The sequence below is a fragment of the Manduca sexta genome, chromosome 15 (assembly GCF_014839805.1).
Source record: "Manduca sexta isolate Smith_Timp_Sample1 chromosome 15, JHU_Msex_v1.0, whole genome shotgun sequence".
NCBI lineage: Eukaryota > Metazoa > Arthropoda > Insecta > Lepidoptera > Sphingidae > Manduca > Manduca sexta.
In genome coordinates this window covers 5,465,489-5,484,508 of record NC_051129.1, presented here as the reverse complement: position 1 = coordinate 5,484,508, position 19,020 = coordinate 5,465,489, and the positions used below count along the sequence as shown (strand labels likewise).

The 19,020-nt window shown below is 32.6% G+C and overlaps 4 protein-coding genes and 1 long non-coding RNA gene across 7 annotated transcripts in view; 3 read left to right on the top strand and 2 right to left on the bottom strand.

The window, feature by feature from the left end:
* The first annotated feature begins 310 nt into the window (after window positions 1-310).
* Window positions 311-4,418, top strand: LOC115440008 (centrosomal protein of 135 kDa-like). Its single transcript, XM_030164123.2, has 2 exons — window positions 311-3,700; window positions 4,032-4,418. The coding sequence occupies exons 1-2, from the start codon at window positions 578-580 to the stop codon at window positions 4,170-4,172; spliced, it is 3,264 nt and encodes a 1,087-aa protein (XP_030019983.1). The 5' UTR covers window positions 311-577; the 3' UTR covers window positions 4,173-4,418.
* A 289-nt stretch (window positions 4,419-4,707) lies between these two features.
* On the bottom strand, window positions 4,708-6,600 carry LOC115440009 (transmembrane protein 170A). The gene has a single exon (XM_030164124.2). It carries the CDS (start codon window positions 6,322-6,324, stop codon window positions 5,926-5,928), a length of 399 nt encoding a protein of 132 aa, XP_030019984.1. The 5' UTR covers window positions 6,325-6,600; the 3' UTR covers window positions 4,708-5,925.
* An 804-nt stretch (window positions 6,601-7,404) lies between these two features.
* On the top strand, window positions 7,405-11,529 carry LOC115440039 (nucleolar GTP-binding protein 2). Its single transcript, XM_030164174.2, has 4 exons — window positions 7,405-9,588; window positions 10,318-10,828; window positions 10,910-11,108; window positions 11,367-11,529. Exons 1-4 carry the CDS (start codon window positions 7,546-7,548, stop codon window positions 11,458-11,460), a joined length of 2,847 nt encoding a protein of 948 aa, XP_030020034.1. The 5' UTR covers window positions 7,405-7,545; the 3' UTR covers window positions 11,461-11,529.
* LOC115440040 lies at window positions 11,117-12,271 on the bottom strand. The gene is made up of 3 exons (XR_003938330.2): window positions 12,054-12,271; window positions 11,768-11,896; window positions 11,117-11,245 (listed from the first exon to the last, which is right to left on the bottom strand). It is a non-coding gene; the product is annotated as an uncharacterized LOC115440040 (long non-coding RNA).
* Window positions 12,263-19,020, top strand: part of LOC115440036 (breast cancer anti-estrogen resistance protein 1) — a 53,677-nt gene continuing 46,919 nt past the window's right edge. The window contains exon 1 of one of the 3 annotated variants that reach the window (XM_030164169.2): window positions 12,263-12,850. In XM_030164169.2, the coding sequence (XP_030020029.1) occupies window positions 12,797-12,850 (54 nt within the window). In that variant the 5' untranslated portion in view covers window positions 12,263-12,796. Of the gene's footprint in view, window positions 12,851-15,073; window positions 15,533-19,020 lie in introns of those variants that run through there. The other 2 variants (XM_030164171.2, XM_030164170.2) reach the window with 2 other exon arrangements.

Sequence of the window (19,020 nt, the reverse complement as noted above, 5' to 3'; positions counted from 1 at the left end):
TCTCAGTATTATATCATGAAAAGCTGTTTGTAATGTTCCCAAAGGGATATTTTCGTAAGTGAAAACATTGTTGTCAAGTTCAATTCGATTGAATTTTTAGATTGTAGCAAAGAGCATTTCAGTACTACGGAAAAATTGTGGGTTCATCATTGACAGACGATGATTTGCCATTTTTAAAAACCTTTTACTCATATATATTTGAAACAAATATATATGAGTAAAAGGTTTCTTAACTCCGATTAAATGTCTCTGGTGTTTCCAATAATAATGGGAAAATCAAAATCAAAAAAAAATATTGTCTCTGGTGTCAACTGTCAAATACAAACTCCAATTCCAACTGTCAAGACATTGGACAAAAAAAATGAAAGCAGAATGAAAGTTTGTGTTTCAAAGAATTAGGTTGTGGACTAACAGAGAGTGGCATATTAAAACATAATTTTGTAACAGGAAAGGGAGGCTGACAAATTGAAAAAATGGAAAATAACCCATGTTCCTTTAATATAATGGAATTAATATAATAATATTTTGTTGTTTAACAGTTATGTCCCTTTAAATTGATAATAGTTTATTCGTTACAATGGGCGAAGCGTACTTTAACCTGTCTCGAAAACTTGAGGACCTTGGCTATAACAACAAGTTGCCGATCGAAGCGGTTCCATTGGTAGAATCTATATTGGCAGACTTGTTGCAAACTACGCGCAGTTTACAGCATTATATGGATTTGTCAAAGGAAGCAATAATGCAGCGCGACTCTTTGATGTTAGAAGCAGAACCCTATAAATGTGACAATGCCAAACTAATCCAAGAAAGTAACAAACTTCACAAAGAAAATATGCAGTTAAGAGAAGATTATTTAAAATTTACTAAGGAAAGTAAAAGGAAGATTAAATCACTCTCAGAAGAACTTGTCAAGAAGGACTCTACAATAAATAAGTTACAATATGAAGTCCGAGAATTGAGTTTAAGAGGACTATGTGCTGAAACTCAAAGTAGTCGTAATAAGAGCCGCAGAAAGGATAATGATCAAGTAAATAAAATTTGCCTTTGTAATGAAAAAATATATTCTAATTCTGATAAAGAAGTTACAGAGCTAACAAAAAAAATACAATTATTAGAAGAGAAAAATATGGAATTTTATGATGAAATTATGGTGTTGAAAAGTCAAATAGAACATAGGGATAATGAAATTATAAGACTAAATATTCTTCTAGAAGGTGGAAGGCCTTTATCTGCAATAAATAAAGACTGCTGTAACCCTAATATTGACAGTAGAGTTCAAAGTTTGATGAAAGAATTACGTGAGATGGAAATTGCTAATGATTTATTAAAAAAGGAGGTTGAAAGAGGTTTAGCAAAGCAGCATGAAGCAATGTTAAGGGCTCTCAGTCTAGCTGATAGAAATAAGACATTACAAGAAGAACTACAAAAGGTAGATTCATTAGCTTTAAAAGTTGAAGATGATGCTAATAAAAGGTTAGCATCTATGCTAAGTGAAATTAACTTTTTACAGACGAGGATAGAAGGTTTGACTCTGAAAAATTCAGAACTAGAAAGAGAAATTTCAACTCTAAAGACAAGAAATATTTCACCTAAAATGCTTGATATTCAAGAATCTTTGAATAGTGCCTTAAAAGAGAATAATGCAATGCACAAAGAGATTAAAGATTTGGTAGAGCTCAATAAAAGTCTGCAAGATAAAATTTTATCACTGCCACACATGAATAAGTCTGCCCGCTTTAATAGTGAATATGAGCATTTAAAAGATAAATGTAGAACTAAATATGAATTACAGACATTTCTTGAAGATGAAAAGAAGATGTATGAAAAATACATAAAAGATATTCAAGAGAAGATGACTGAGACTATGAAAGATTTTAATAAACACTTACAAAATTGTAGATGTAAAGAATCTCCAATTACATCAAAAGATATTGGAACAACTTATGAAGCTTCTTTTGTCAGAGATTTACACACAAAATTATGTGAGAGTGAACAAAAAATGTTGGTGCTTAAAAAAGAAAATGATGAATATAAAATTAAATTGGCTAAACAAGAAGAAAATAATAGACAAAACTATAAAGATGTCATTAACCAATTAAATGTTGAAAATTCTGAGTTGACTAAAGAAAATATTAATTTAAGTCAACAATTAAGTCAATATAAAAATTTACATTTGCTTAAGTCTAGTGACAGAGGAGATTATTCAAGAGATGTGAAAAAGTTGAAAATCAAAATTGATGAAATGACACATGAGTTACAGTTGTTAAAGAAAGATAAACAAGAATACAATATGAAATATAAAGAAGCAATGGATTTAGCAGATAAGTTAAAAAGGGATCTTGTATTTAAACAAAATGAAATTGAAAGATTAGAAGATGAAAACAATTCATATAAAAGAACTAATAGAACTGAAAAAGCGTCTACTGATCATCTTAAAGATGAATGTAACTTTTTAAGGGAACAACTGAAAAAAATTCAAAGTGATATGATAAAAGAAAAGTCCATAACAAATCAAATTAAGAATATCCAAGTTGAAACAGAGAGAAGTACAAATAGTATTCAAAATGAATTATTATGCGCTCAGAAGAAACTCAGCTTATCTAAAGAAACAATTGATTCACTAGAGTTTAAATGTAAAGAATTACAAAATGAAATTATATCATTAAGGGCTGACAAATCAAACTTAATAGAAAGTATAAAAAAAGTGGATCAGGAGCGTGATAAACTAGTAATTGAATTAGATAATAAAGTTGAGAGTAACAGCTTCCTAGAACAAAAGTTAAAATCTAAAACATTTGAGATGACTAAGTTAGAAGAGGAAATTAAGGAACTTAAAAGAAAATTAAATGTTAATAAAATATCTGAACACAAAATAGCAGATTATGAAGCACAAATAAGCTTTTTAAATGGTGAAATATTAAGACTAAACCAGCAGCTTGATACAGCAGTTATGGAAAATAAACAATTACAAAACAGTCTGGCTGATGCTAATGGTACTATAAAGATTAATAAGATAGAATATGAAAAATCAAGGAAGGAAGTTGAATGCTTAAAACAGCAATTGCAGCATTATGTATCAGAAATAAGAAGAATTGAGGAACTGCTTTCACAAAAAGAAGCAGAAAGATCTGATATGTTAGAACAATTTGCAAGTTTGTCAGTTGAAGCAAACATACTTGAAAATACGAATCATTCTTTAGAAAGTGAATCTGCTTCAAAATCAGTGCAATTACAGACATATATAAGTAAAATAGAAATGTTGGAATCTAAAATAATGGACAAGGAAAATATGATAGAGAGTCAGTCATCTCGCATAGCTGCCATGTCATGCAAGATAAATGCACTGGAAAATGAAATTAAACTTATAACTGAAGAAAAAATTATATTAGAACAAAATATATCATACTTAAAACAAATGTGTAGTAATTTAAAAAGTGAACATACAGCAAGGATTGGAGATGGAGATTCAGAATTAAAAATATACGAAAATAGGATAAAAAGTTTATCTAGGGCAAAAGAAAACTTAGAATTTGACAAATGTAAATTGAAAGACAATTTAGCTACAACAGAAAAGTTACTATCAAATGCCAGGAAAGAAATAGTAGAACTGAAACTAGCTTTACAGGATGCCACTTCTGAGACTAAATCATTACAAGATAGTGTAAATAGATTAAGTAGAAGAGATCCTGAAATTCATGAGGTCAGAAATATATTGCGTTTTATTTAAGATTGCCGAGTACTATCAATTAAAAAGTTATTTTATTTTGTTTACATTTTTAACCAATTCAATATTTATACATTTTGATTTATTGTATAACATAAACATACTTTAATTAGTTTGGTGTAATCAATTGTTTTGTAAAAGTACTAATTGTACCTTGTGGGTAGGCACCATGTTTGTTTACATCAAATTATCAGAAAAATATGATAATTTATTTAACCTTTATCACTATCACAGCATTCACTGGTTATCACTCATGTAGTGGCAGCAAATTGTAGTATTATAAACAATAATTTCCTTTATTTTTCAGACTACCCTCACTACAGAACACTTTGATTTGCCTTTGATGTTGGAGGAAATCCATGAAGTGAGTCATGAAGAAGATGATGAAAGCTTGCCTTGTCATGCAATGCATAAACGACTTTCAAAGTACAGTAGTGGAACTTTATAGGGTGACACTAGATCCTTACAAATAAATTATTTATTTATATAGATTAATTGTACACAGGGTCCAAAATATGTTATTATGTAGTATTTTTTGTGTTTTTGATGTTTAGTATCATGTTGACTGATGTATTGTCCCATGTATTTGATTAATTTAATGTTAACATATTGGATAATAATCTTCATTTTAGTAATGCACAAAGTGTCATATTGTACAGTTGATATTAAACATAATAAAATATGTCATATTGTGTTTTCTTTTTGTATTGAGTTAAATGTATCAAGTGTTAAAAAGGTATGTTATATACTATGGTTCAAAGTGTATATTCATATATGCACAAAATAAAGTTGTATCTAAAAATACTTAAAGTGCACAATATAATTATGTATATTGATGAATAGTTACACTCATTATGTTAATAACATAGTTTGATGGAGAAATAAGTAATCTGTGGGACACTATAAAATTCCATATCCAAACATGCACCTGCAGAATAAAAATAAAACAATTTGCACTTGTTATAATTAAAATGAAAACAAGATCCATATAAAATCTGATTTTATTTTTAAATAAATAAGGGAAACTATATTCCCTTTACCAAATTGCTTTATAATACAATATTTGCCTTGTCATAGACATACTAGCTTTGCTTTTAACATTAAATCTTTGCACCTATTGATTTAAAGGACCTACTATCACTGTAAAACTTGAAAGTTATAAAATCTCTAGTTTATACTGAGTTTGTATATTACATGTAAAGTAAATTTTTTGATAATACATTACAGAACCAAAGCTTAAAATTTTTGCTAAAATGATTTTACTATGTAGTCAGGATTTGAAACATATATTAAATTTATAATTAATACATATTATATGGGCAAGAGTCAGTGGATAATAGTAGATAACATTAGTACATAGCATAAGTACAAACCGAAACATTATAAATTATTTTGTGCATTCACAGTGCACCTCGGTTCATTATATATGGTGCATGATGCATTTGATGATTATGTGACATTTTTTATTAATATATTTCAAATGATATCTCAATAATCTTGTCCATATTAAAGAATCGCATGGCTATTCCAAATTTAATGCACAATTAATAATTACTCTCTCGGTGGGGAAACTACATCAACATACAACTGAAATTTTCATGGCAAACATTAAGCGGTGAAATTTAGACATACTTGTTACAATTATCATGGAATGCTTGTTCATATACACATTAAGGATGGAAGAGTACCTAAGTACTAAAACTAGAATACAAAATGTGAATCAGTCGTGTAGAAAATTTAAATAATTACATATTTACAATTTAGTAATCAATCATTTATATTTCATTACAGATGCAATAGCTTGAACGTTTTGTTCCTGCTAGACCATAGTGCTAAACTGAATTAATTTATTGTTATTTATATAATGCATTATTATTCATACATCTTCAATTACATAGTAACAATACATATGAATTTCACATTAGCTGACATAAACATACATAAGAAATTATTTACACCAGACTTTACATCACTAATGAGTATTTACTGTTGGGGGTGCCATAACAATATACACTGCACCTAAAATTAAGTATACTACCGGGAAACAATGCATCAATAATCTTCTGCACCTTCCCTTATTCCCATTAAAATGTCTATGATAATTGACTTTCACTTTATTGAAATTTAATTTATTCTATATATTTTGATGATAGATACACAGTGACATAATTATCTAATTATCATCTAACTGTAGATTAGCATTACAAAGTGGCCAAGATTCTTGTGAAACCCATACCAGCACCCAAGACAGTTTGTCCAATGCCCCATATCATAGCATGTATGGGAGGCATGGCTAAGTTTGCGGCACGATATATAAACGCTACAGCAGCACTACTCGCAACACCTGAAGTTATTGGACCCACCACACCCATAACAATTAGTAGCACAGGGAAGAACTTTCCGTACTTATGCTTCCTTAGAGTTCCGAAGGCGACGAGCGCAGCGCACGTATGCACAAACACTGAAGAGCACAGAGACCACAAAAACACTGGATACCACATCTCGCCAAATGTATCTAAAGGATCACCAGGAGTCAATCTCAATATATCCACGAATGAGTCGAATTCGGAAACTCTGAATTCAGACAACATGTCATACATGTTGTCTTACGTTTCCTTAAATCTACAGGCATCGGGGCAGCTTTAATTGTAAAATGTATCTTGTAATAAAAAAATTATATCCTGCGAGGAACTTACTACTTATTACAATTCGTCTTACTTATTCGTTCGTTTGTTAATGTCTAGCTTTAGTATTCTAAACTGATCATTTAAATCTCAAATCTTATCATTTCAATGAAATCATTGTTATATTTATTTGATAAAATATCGATGCTAGTATAAATCGCTGACATTTTGTTTTGATCGTCAATATTTGACAAACGTCAATGTCATGGATGTAATTTTTTTTAATTCGTTTCACAGGGAACCGGCCAAGGTCAGAGAACATGCTGCCATATCATAAGTAATCATGGATGTCATTGGTGACCAATACCAGAGAGAAGTAAACCATAGTGAAACCGGCTTATACATCCGGAATTGCAGCTGAACCAGAAGCGAATTCAAAATCTTAAATTCAGAATTTTGCCACTTTCCAATTCGACTAATTTATAAAGAAAACATGACAACCTTGAATAAAGTAAATTTACGAAAAAGAACAAAATTATTATAATAAATAATTCAAACAATTAGATAATTAAACCGAAACATTAGTCTTACGAAATTATTTCAAAGTAAATAAAATATGAAAAAGAGAATAAACTAGAGTCGAAACATAAATAAGAGCACTAAAATTCTATATCAAAATATGAACTTTTTAAATTCTATAACATACATATTATAATATTTAACAATACCGTATAAGCAGAAGCAATCGACATAAATTCAATGTAGTCAAAATTCGTTAAAAATCGATTGTTTTAAGTTGAACGAAAGAAAACGATATTTTATTACATCCTTATGCAAAGATTTATTGCTTGAAGTTAGCTACAGATGCTAAAGCTTAGTACATAGATTTATGGATTAGAAAATTAGAAAGGAAATAGGTCTTCAGAGCGCTTTTAGTAGCACAGTGTAAAGAAAACAATAGATCGTTATAAAAAAGTGTAAATACGAACACCATTTACAGCCACTCAAAGTAAGTTTATGATAAATAGTTGCGTGTTTTGTATTTCTAACAGAGTGAAGTTGTATCGTTTCTGTTTGACAGCTCTGTACAAGATTTGGGATAACCTCATCGCGTTTATTGTTGACCACCGCGTGATATTACTTATTCATTATTTGGTTCGGTGATCGTTCAGTTTATTGTGCACATATCAATCCACGATGGGGAAGGTACGTTCAACACCGGGTGCCCCCCGGAAACAGGGGTTCAACAAATCTGGCCATTCTATGAATCCCGACCGACCAACTGAGGGGTTAAAAGGCGTTGGGAATCCCAGGACAAAAGGCACCATCAAAAGGCTTCAGATGTATAGGAATTTCAAAGCTAAAAGAGACAAGACTGGTAAAATTCTGACTCCAGCGCCATTCCAAGGTTGGTTACCGTCTGGTACTCGGGCTCGAGTGGAACCCAACCAAAAATGGTTTGGAAACTCACGCGTTATATCACAGAGCGCTTTACAAAAGTTCCAAGAAGAATTTGGAGCTGCAGTCAAAAATCCTTACCAAGTGATTATGAAACCAACCAATTTACCCATAACATTGCTAAATGAAAAGGCGAAGAATGCTAGAGTACATTTATTAGACACAGAAGGTTTTGATAAAACATTTGGGCCAAAAAAACAAAGAAAGCGAGTAAACTTGAAATTTAATGATATTCATGCATTACACAAAGCTGTCGAGGAGAGTGTCGACAATTATGATGAAACTAAAGATATAGATAGAGTCCGTGAGGATACCGGTGTTAAGGAAGGGCAGCGAGACTGGGTGTTTGGGGCAGGAATGAGCAAAAGAATATGGAATGAATTGTACAAAGTCATTGATTCATCTGATGTGCTTCTCCAGGTTCTAGATGCTAGGGATCCCATGGGGACAAGGAGTCCATATGTTGAAAAATTTCTCAGAGATGAAAAACCTCATAAACATCTCATTTTTGTTTTAAATAAAGTTGACTTAGTCCCCAACTGGGTTACACAACGTTGGGTTGCAATCCTTAGTGCAGAATATCCTACAATTGCTTTTCACTCTTCATTAACACATCCTTTTGGCAAAGGTTCATTGATTAACTTATTGCGACAATTTGGTAAACTGCATATTGACAAGAAACAAATAAGTGTTGGATTGATAGGTTATCCTAATGTAGGAAAATCATCTGTGATAAATACTTTGAGGTCAAAAAAAGTCTGCAAAGTTGCCCCAATTGCTGGTGAGACTAAAGTATGGCAGTATATTACCTTGATGAGGAGAATATTCCTTATAGATTGTCCTGGTATTGTGTACCCATCTGCCGAGACAGATACTGAGAAGGTATTGAAAGGTGTTGTAAGAGTAGAATTGGTTCAAAACCCAGAAGACTACATTGAAGAAGTAATTAAACGGGTCAGAAAGGAGTATTTAATTAAAACATACAAAGTGGATGGTTGGGACACAGCTACTGGGTTTTTAGAAAAACTTGCTGCAAGGACCGGAAAATTGTTAAAGAAAGGAGAACCCGATGTAAATCAAGTGGCCAGAATGGTTCTTAATGATTGGCAAAGAGGTAAATTGCCATTCTATGTAGCGCCTGAAGGATTTGAAGTGCCATTATCAAAGCAACAAAAAGAGGATGTTAAGGAACCACCACCAACAAGTGAGAATAAGAGCAATGAAGAAACTGCTCCAGATGCCCCTGAAACAGAGGAAGCAAATGAGAAAGGAATAGTTGATAAACCAATAGTACATATAAATAAATTAATGATAGCTCAAGACTTTGCAAAAATAAAAGTTGGACTACAATTTGACAATGAAAAAGATATTAAAACTTTAGAGGAAATGAACATCCCAGAGGAATTGAAGAATATAGATGATGGAGATGGTGATGATAATGAATCGAAAAGTGCGAAGGACATTTACAAGAGCAGTGAAGGTGATAATGGTGATGATTCTTCCGACATTAGTGAGTTTTATAGTAATGATGAAAAGGACTTGAGTGATGCTGAGGACTATTTAACAAATGATCCAGATACTATTAAGGAATTGAAAAGAAAGAAAATGGAAGCAGCTAGTGGAGCCTTTACAATAGAAGAAGTTCCTCAAAATTCAAAGAAACAAAAAACTAATCCAAATAACAAACAAAGCACAAAGAAAATCACTGCAAGGCAAAGAAGAGCTATTGAAAGAGCTCAACGACGAACCAAGACTGGAAGCAACTTTTATGAAGTTTCCAATGTTAAAAACAAAAATAGAAGCAAAAAGAAGCCAGTATAAAACCATTGTGTTTAATAATGTGACATTTTTACCAATAAATTATCTTTATATTTAATTGATTTCTGATATTTTATTTATAATATGATTAATTTTATATGTTGTATGCTAATTGATTCTGTATTACCTTATTTATTTATATCATTGATGGCACCTATTTTGGAAGATTTTAAAATGGGTAATCTACCCATATTTTTTTAAAACAATAAAACAAACATTGATTCATACATTAGGAATTTGACTAATAATTATTTTTATTTTAATTGCTTATATATGAAGAAATTCACACAATTTTGAAAAAAAATTATATGTACTTATAACCTAATATATTTGTAATTGATAAAAATGATCCATTTATTACCTGCTGTACTAGTGCTATTCATACAACATTGTAGTAACTAAGTGATATAATATATTCCTGAATACATATTATGTATTCAGGAATACATTTCAATACCAGGTATCTGTGTCTTTAATGGCTATGAACAAATTTTTTAATCTAGATATAAATCAATATATTCATAAATGTACACTTAATTTCCTAGAGATCGGCTTTGAAGCTCATTGGTAGTTGGTAGTGAATATTTAATATAACATTCTTCTTCAATTAATGATATAAAAGTCTATATAAAACATATTAAAAGCTATAAATATTATCAAGCAACCTGTGTTCATAATATTTCGTTTGTTTAGATGTCATCTGGCAGTGAAAGTGACGAAGATTATGTTCCTAAAGAACCAGAACAGTTATCCGAAGAAGAGTCAGCAGATGACGAAACTGAAAAACAATACGACGCAGAGGTCGAAAATAATAAGAAAAGAAAAGCGATTCAAGAAGGTAAAGGGAAAAAGAAATTAAAAAAGGCAAAAGTAACAAGAACCAAACCTGACCCAGAACCAATAGAGGAAGATGACAGGGAAACAGAAGTAAAATTAAATCCTGAAGAAGAAAAGAAAAGAGAAGAAGATCTTTGGGCTAAATTTCTTGAAGGCACTGATAGTAAACCTAAGGCAAAAGAAAGTAACATTCCTAAAGATCCCATTAAAACTGTTGTAAAGGAAGAAAAACCACAAACAAGCACAAAACATAATGACGATTTAAAAGAAAAAGAAAGGAGAATTTTTGAGTTTGCTGGTGAAACAATTATTGTGGAAAATAACGTTATTAAAGAGAAAATGAAAAAATCTGATACTCCTGGTGACTGTAAGTTTTTAATATCTGTTAATAGATATAATATATAGTTGAAAAATAAAATAAGTTTTAATCATTCAATTTTATTTGCAGCAAATAAAGAAGATGGACCTTCACAAGTGTCAATAAGTAATAAATCTGCAGGAAAATCTGGCTTATCTAATATATTAGGCAACTTAAACAAGAAAAATAAGTTGTCGACATTGGAGAAATCAAAGCTCGATTGGACAACTTATAAGCAAGAAGAAGGCATAGAAGAGGAAATACAGAGTCACAACAAAGGAAAGCAAGGGTAAGAGAGTTTTATACCAAGCATTATTGATTTATTTGTGTTCTTTTATAAAAAAAAAAGTGTTAGCATAATTATTATAATTAAAAAAAATGTTAATGTATTATTTGATATGTGTTCCCTTCCTTCAAGTACGTTGTCTGAAACAAAACACACTAGATTGATAACTGAGTAAAATGTTTTTTTGGTAAGGGCCATTTTTTGTATACTCGTATGTATTAAGAAAGTTGCCAAAGATTCTAAGTTTATTTTTGATTCTAGGTACTTGGAGCGTCGAGATTTCTTAGAGCGAGCGGATCTGCGCCAATACGAGATTGAAAGAGACTTGAGAATGAACCGTCGTAGCAACCGATAAACAATATTAAATGCCACAGAGCAATTCAAATTTACAAATAAATTCTTGAGTACCTACCTCGTAAAAGAATATTTGCATTATTTTCGTACAGCTTCCTGATTATCGCTATTAATTTATAAATTATTTTAGAGAGGCATTAGTGCATAATATTTCATGCCTCTCAGTAGTAGAAGAGGCGCGTGCCCTACAGTGGGACTGTATACTATATACAGGGTTGATATATTATTATTTATTACGAGTGCGTAATATTTTAAGGTTTGCGTATTAAACTGTTAACATTTCGAAGGTGAACGAAATTTCAACTTACTTTACAATAAGTGATGCCAATGTTCATAAATAGACTTGCTCAAAAAATTTGCGGCGTGGCGATGCCTGCTCATGAATTTATAGACATAGATACATGTCATAAGATTGTAGACATTACGTAAAGACGTTGCTGTAATAAAAAAAAAATGATTATGGTGGAACTCAGCTAAGTGTAATTATTGCAAATAAAATGAAAACGCTTACGTAAAAAAAAAAATACTTTTGGCAAAAAATACCATCTCAAAAAGGCTTAGTAATATTTTTATCATTCAGATTCACCAACTGACCTGTTAAACATATTCTCGGGAAAAACAGTTTTGGGTTCGATTCCAGTCCACGTAGGTATTGTGGTTCAGTAGTTGAATTGTTACTAGTTTTTTATTGATCACAGTTATCATGTAGTTTCTTTATTATTTCTTTCTACAGTGAAGGTTTTCGTATTTACTATTTATATGCATACAAATTTACGTATACCGGAAAAAAAAATGCCGGAAGCCTGATGCCTCTACTGGAGGGTTTTAGTGTTAAACAAGTGTCACATAGTTCTGTTTATGCAGTGTATCATTAGCTATGTTCCATTTAGTATACTAAGCATAACATTTAGCTACGTGGAAATATGTAGATCGTAATCGAGCCGAATTCCCACAGTAAGTCGCGGTTTAAAAGCGATCGTTGTGCATCGGCAATTTACGTCTGTATTGGGTCAATAATAGTCAACTAGCGCGCAAGGTTCACTCCGAACATTCTACTCAATCACGCCAATGAATGCGACTTGAACGAGCAATCAATTTCAATCTGAACCGCCGTCTTGGACGCACCATGGAACGTTTTGCACACGTTTGCTAATCAAGCACTAAACAGTTTGTTTGTCGAGGCCGTGGTGTCACATTGCACCGGGCGGCAGTCAGTACTGAATTTGTGCTCATGCTGGATTCATGATTGTTTTGTTATTGTGCAATGTTATTTAACAATTTGTGTTAAACAATTTATTGTGAATCGGATGATTGACCTCATATGAAATGAGAACAGGATGACTACGTACGGCAGATGGACTCTATATGATGGCAATATGGAGGGAGTTAAGGTTTGTTTTGTGTTTTATTACTATCTTAGTACGTTTTTATTTAAAAAGGCGCATGGATAATCAGTATTAATGCTACAATACAATAATGATTGATTGACGCACTACATACAATATTTTATGAATTTTATGCCTTTTAAAACGATTTTATATGCCTAGAGACGTCGGTATCCTAACTCTTGAACACTGGTTGACCTTCTCAGGACTTCCGTTAAAGTGGCAGTTGTCAAATAAGGACCAAAACAATATAAATAGTTAGATTCTTCGACACGAAGTATGTCTTTGTTCGTCGGAAAACAGTGCGTTACGTTAAGTATAGGTAAAGACAATTATAATAAATAACTAATGTAACATTCCTTTTTTTTTCAAAAAAATGTATGGACTTGAAGTAATGTTTAATGAAAGAATCGTGAAATAATTATGGACGATATTCAAATAAGGCAAGCAAGGACAATTCCTTTACTGAGTTTCAATTTCAAGATAGGTACCTCCATGGTGTCGAGAACACTTAACTTAGTTTAAATACCCAGACGATACTAAAAACGGATCAATTTAAATGACTGCTATTATATAAAGGAATCGTGTACTATATGTATGAGTAGTTTCTTTCAATTGAATTTGCAGACAATGTTACCAAACATTTAACTCGATTCCAACGTCGCCTTACGTCGTGCAATAACAATGGTTTTGATTTACTTGAAATGTATATTGTGTTATACGGAACTGCGTTTAATTAAAATCTAGATAATTAAAAGGGTCAATAATTTTATTTACGCTTCCCGAAAACGGTACGCTTAGTATGCTCTGCTAAATATTATTATTTTTGGAAGATCTGTTGCCGATGCCTATGATATCAGTGAGATTGATTAGTTTTCTAGAGAAAGCTGTTTAAAAATTTCCATGTATCAAAACTAAATCAGGTTACCTTTCATCGTGTTTGTGACTTATGATGTATCGCACTTCCGTTGTCACTTTTGTTGTTAGATTTAAAATAACGGAAATGTGGTTATAAATAAACACCCGCATCACACAAATTTTGTGGTTTCCGCAAAATAATCTTCCGTATTACATAGGTGTATCGATAGAATAAAAATACCAGAAAGGTTCAAGGAGGTACATTTGGATACATTCAATTAATTCGTTTTGTTTTCAAGGTTATTGATTCTATTTACTTATATTTATCAAAACAATGCCTACAGAAATGAATAAGGACTAAGAATTGGAAAAAATGTTAATATAAAGGAATTAAATTTTTGATCTGACGCATTTTTTTTAAATCCATCGAATAATTTACAGTGTTTAAATAAGTCCTAGGATCGATGATAGCAAAGACTTAGGCCTTGCGACGGTTGGGTATCTTTTCTACATTCGGGAACTTCATTTACGTATAGACTCAATTTTAACGGGTTATCTCCCACGTCTAGGAAAGCATTCAAGGATTAACTAAAAGCTACCACATAATTTAGTGGTTATAAGTAAAATGACGTAATCTGGAACAGTGAACGTAGAAAGGAAAAGTGGGCGAGCTACTGACTGAGTATCTAAACAACCTCGACTTGCGCCCACGTTTGCCCACTTCTTGTCCCTTCCAAAATTCGCAATGTTTTCAAAGAAAATAATATGAAAAGGACTTATATAAAACCAACTAAGTCTATGGAAATAAAACATTATGTAATAAAAACTGCAATTTCGTATAAAATTGCAGCGGTGTTAGCTATTTGATAATGAATGAATATAATTTTATTTTTGTTATGTCTAACCATGTGAATAATTTTTACAATATATAATTTATAAACTTATTATGTACTAATTATTCAGTTTAGTATGATAAAGTATTTAGCAGCGCCGCGCCGTCCGCATTGCTGGCTAATCAAGTATTATACATGTAGAAGGGAATGAAACTCGCCTCGGCTCCGTAATTGTTTCGTTTTAAAACAACGAAGCTATTGTCAAGTTCCATAATATTTGCTCAGGTGTGCACCGTTCGTGGCGATACCTGTACAAATGAATGAGCCAAGGCGGGTAAGATAGCGCGGCAGTGCGCATGTGTACTCGCTCACTCGATAAACCGCACTACGCTCGTGGTCGCGGCACGTGTTCATATGACCAGCCGTAAGGGTTCTGAGAGTCCTGACTGAGATGAAGGAGGCTGTGCCACGACCCCGAGCGCGGCGCTCGCGGATGTAGCGAATCCGGCGAGGCGGCGTGCAAGCAGCCAGGGCCGTGCGGCCGTGGTGCGAAGGTGCGGGGTGAGCGTTGCGCGCGACCGCCGTCCGCGGCGCGCCAGTCGCACGCGACCGCCTGTCGGGGTGGGTGCCAGTTCGGCGTCTCCATTTTATCGCGCCTTTATACATAATCGCATACTGATTTATATACGTTTAAAATTATTTTTTTGGATCCTCATTTTTATATCATCAATGAACACCAACTCGTGATGTGTGGAATTAAAGGACGCAGACAACATTGCGTTGTAAAAATCGACTGAACCGGTGGAAAAATCGCTTTTTCGGGAAAGTGTTTTTCTTGTTTGTGCGAGGCGTCGAAGGGACCGACAACGGGCGGGCGCGCGGCCCGTAGTGGCGGGTCGGTGGATGGTGCGGCGCGGGCGGGCGCCGGGGCGCGGCCGGCGGCGCCGCTAGCAAAATGTCGATACCCCTGGGCCGGGAGACTGTGCTCTCTTCGCAGGTGAGTCTTGGTGTGTTTCGGCGTCACAAACGCGATGCCAAGTGCTGCCATGCGTGTGCATTTTACACTAACCAGTAACCACTGTTGTGTGCACGTCATCTGCACCTTTTGATCTCGCAAGGAAACGTTGCGGGTGTATTAAATGCATCCTGAATATTCAAGCAATAAAAGTTTATTGGACAATAATGCATAATAAGTATATTTGCTCAATCCTTAGAAGTTCACTTTTGTGACTGATAGTTCCCTTGGCCACAAAACATAATGTTAATAAAATAATTTAAACATACCTTACGTACTCTATATAAAATGTAGAGCCATTAAACTCATGCGCATTAAGGTTTTTTGCATAACAATCTTTAGTCTTATCTTATCTACTAAATATAAAAATATAAGATTCTATATTTAATTGGGCTTCCGCAATTTTATAAATTTATAGGGGACATTAAAAATTACGTAGCGATATATTTTTTTATTTTACTGTTTATGTAAGCTGCATACTGGGGTCTATTTCATTATAACTTCGGCCTGACATTACAGCGAAGAAAAATGCTGGGAAATCGATAAAAAGGGCTCGTAAATAAAGAAATAACCAGCCAGTTTGCAGTTTTGGTATTGGACTAACCAGAAACGTGACCGTAGACTTGGGCTTATTTTATCCCGTGAAGCAACAGCGGGCGGACACGCTATCTAGCATTTAATTAGATTTGTATATGACAAAATAATTATGGCTAATGGTGACTTTTCAATTTTATGTAAGTAGGTAGGTACTATTGCGCAATCATCGTACATTATAATTGCGTAATGTTTAAATACTATAATTTGATAATTTATTGATATAGTCAATAAAAGAGGAAAAAATTAGAAAAACATAAATTATAAATAACAATTTTTTTATGAGTAGATGTGACGTAAATAGGTCTAATTGAATATGATGCCTTGTTTATTCAAAAGCAGTACATTGTGTTTTTTTTACACAAAATTAAAACGTATATGTTTTACTTGCCTTACAGAAAAGTCGCTACTTAAAAGAAACTAGAACGTTAGGAAAGAACATGTACTCAAGAGGGGAACTACTTGAGTGCTAGAGTGAGACTGCGTAACTTTGTTATGTTTAATAAATCCTAGAAACTAATTATTCACGTTCCTCAGTAATCGAGATATCGACAATCATATGTCTTATCAATGTAGGGTTTCACAGAATTATAAAAACTTAAATTATTACGTACGTGTTTTTCTGTTCCTACTGCATGGTAATGAGTAACTAATATAGTTTTATCGTATTATAGGCAATGGACATTTTATTTTGAGTAAACCTATTTAGAAATAAAAACACGTTTAAACCGATAAATATGTTAGTACCTACAGAAGAGAATTAAAATAATAGAGGACTCTACTTAACAAAGCTATACTTGTACGTTATCTATTCTAAACTAATTTAATTTAAATTAAACCGTATTTATAATTTTGTTACTTAATATTAAATTGGACTTTATTGATTCTAATTAAAATGAAGAGAGTTACACTTATTTTACGTATTTAAGGCGAACATAAACATCTTTTGAGAGACAAAAATTATAATTGGCGGGAAATAAATAGCTATCAAATTTTTTCCTACTTCACAGTTAACTGTGATAAGGAAAAATAACTATTCTAGTTAAAATATGTATTACATTTTTAAAGAAAACAAATTCGGTGGCTATTTGTGTAATATATACTTAGTAGGTTGAAATCCCGAGGACAAACATGTAATAACTAAACATTAAGTGTCCTTATGCATTGCGACTCGAGATAAGCCGTCGACCTCTATAATTGTCAGGGCTGTAACATTTTGGCAGTTAGCCAAAGTAGATCTACGCGTAGTTTCAAAAATTGCCATCAGAAAATCTATCCGACCTCTTAAACTCAAATGTCTTCTCTAAATGCTGAGGTCAAAACTTTTGTGTCTAAGTATTTGTTGCATACAGCGTTAAATACAACATGGTTAACAAAGTAAAGTCATCAAAATAAAATTTTCGTGAAGTTGCAAAAAATTATATTTATTTGTACCAATCACGCTTTTTATTGATTAATTACTTAGAGTTCTTTAAAACACGTGGGGTTCTACCCCACTAACTTTATAACTAACTTCATACTATAAGTAACTCCTTTAAGTAACTTCTCGCCAATGGCGCTTTATTTTGGGTTCAGAGTTAAAAAATCATAATGGGTGGCCAACCGTGATTTAAAAACTTTTTTGTAATAAAGATCACAAGTGGCTGAGACGCCAAATTCTAAATTCCACTTCTACTTGCATCCCGAAATTCGAGTATTTTTTATGTGGAAGTATAAATGTCGTGTCCTTTGCTTGTTGCCTGGTTGCTGTTGATAGTTAATAATCGCCCTTGGATTAGTTTGTACAGATTAATTATTTTGATATCAAACTCAAGGTCCGTGATAGCATTCTCAACATAAATATACATACTCATTAATTATTATGTTTTGAACTTGATGAATGTTTCATATTTTGATTCAAGTGTTATATTTTTTGTCATAAGTTTATTAAATAATAACTTTACATTGGCTAAATGCAACTAAATTGCGAAGTCATAGAGAGAAAAAAATATTAAATTAACGTTGTTAGCATTATGTTCGGTACATCGTCGACTAATTTTAAGTTCTCAAAAATTTTAAGAACTAAACAGTTAATAGAACAGTTGCGTTTTAGTTTTATCAACTTATATTCTCCGCCACATTTTGAATAGATAAAAAATTGTGTAGTTAATGGCATGCGGAAGTTTCTCATTTCGTTCTGGTATACCTAAATAATGACTAAGCCTGCATACTCAGAGTAAGCGGTTGTTTCAGAGAAAATATGCCACTACGTAGTAAGTAGTAAACTTGACATTGCCAGTGAGAGAAATAGGCCAGCGTGAGAATAGCACTATGATCGGCAAATGTAGGATGAGTTTCTGTTCTTACTTCATAATGTGTTTGTATAGAATACTTTTTGAAGCTGATTATTTATTGATAATTTTTCGAAGTTATCGTGTGTATTATGGCTATGACAAAGATAATAGATCTAATCAAATCCTTATTGTATACTCTCTTGATTCTTTACCTTATTTAAAAAATATATATATCATTTATGTAGGTACATACTGTACGAAATAAATAATTGAGAATATAATTTATTCCGTAGTTAAAGTTACTCTACCTATATGGAACGCGTTGAAAAGTTCAAGGTTTTACTGATGCATCAGCCGAGGTGCAAGGTTGTACACTATTTTGGAAGTTTATTTATGGTTTTTGGGAAGACCTTTTTCCCAAAGTATTGCCGGAAATTGGTCTTAATTAATGTCACTCAGGACGACCGTGTGTGGTCATACATGACACCGAAACAACCTTTTGGGTCTCAAATACCGGATGCCATATTAAATATAGTCACATTAAGGGTTAACTGACAATTGTTTTCATTATTTGTTTTTTAAAAGCATGGTACTTCAGGCAGC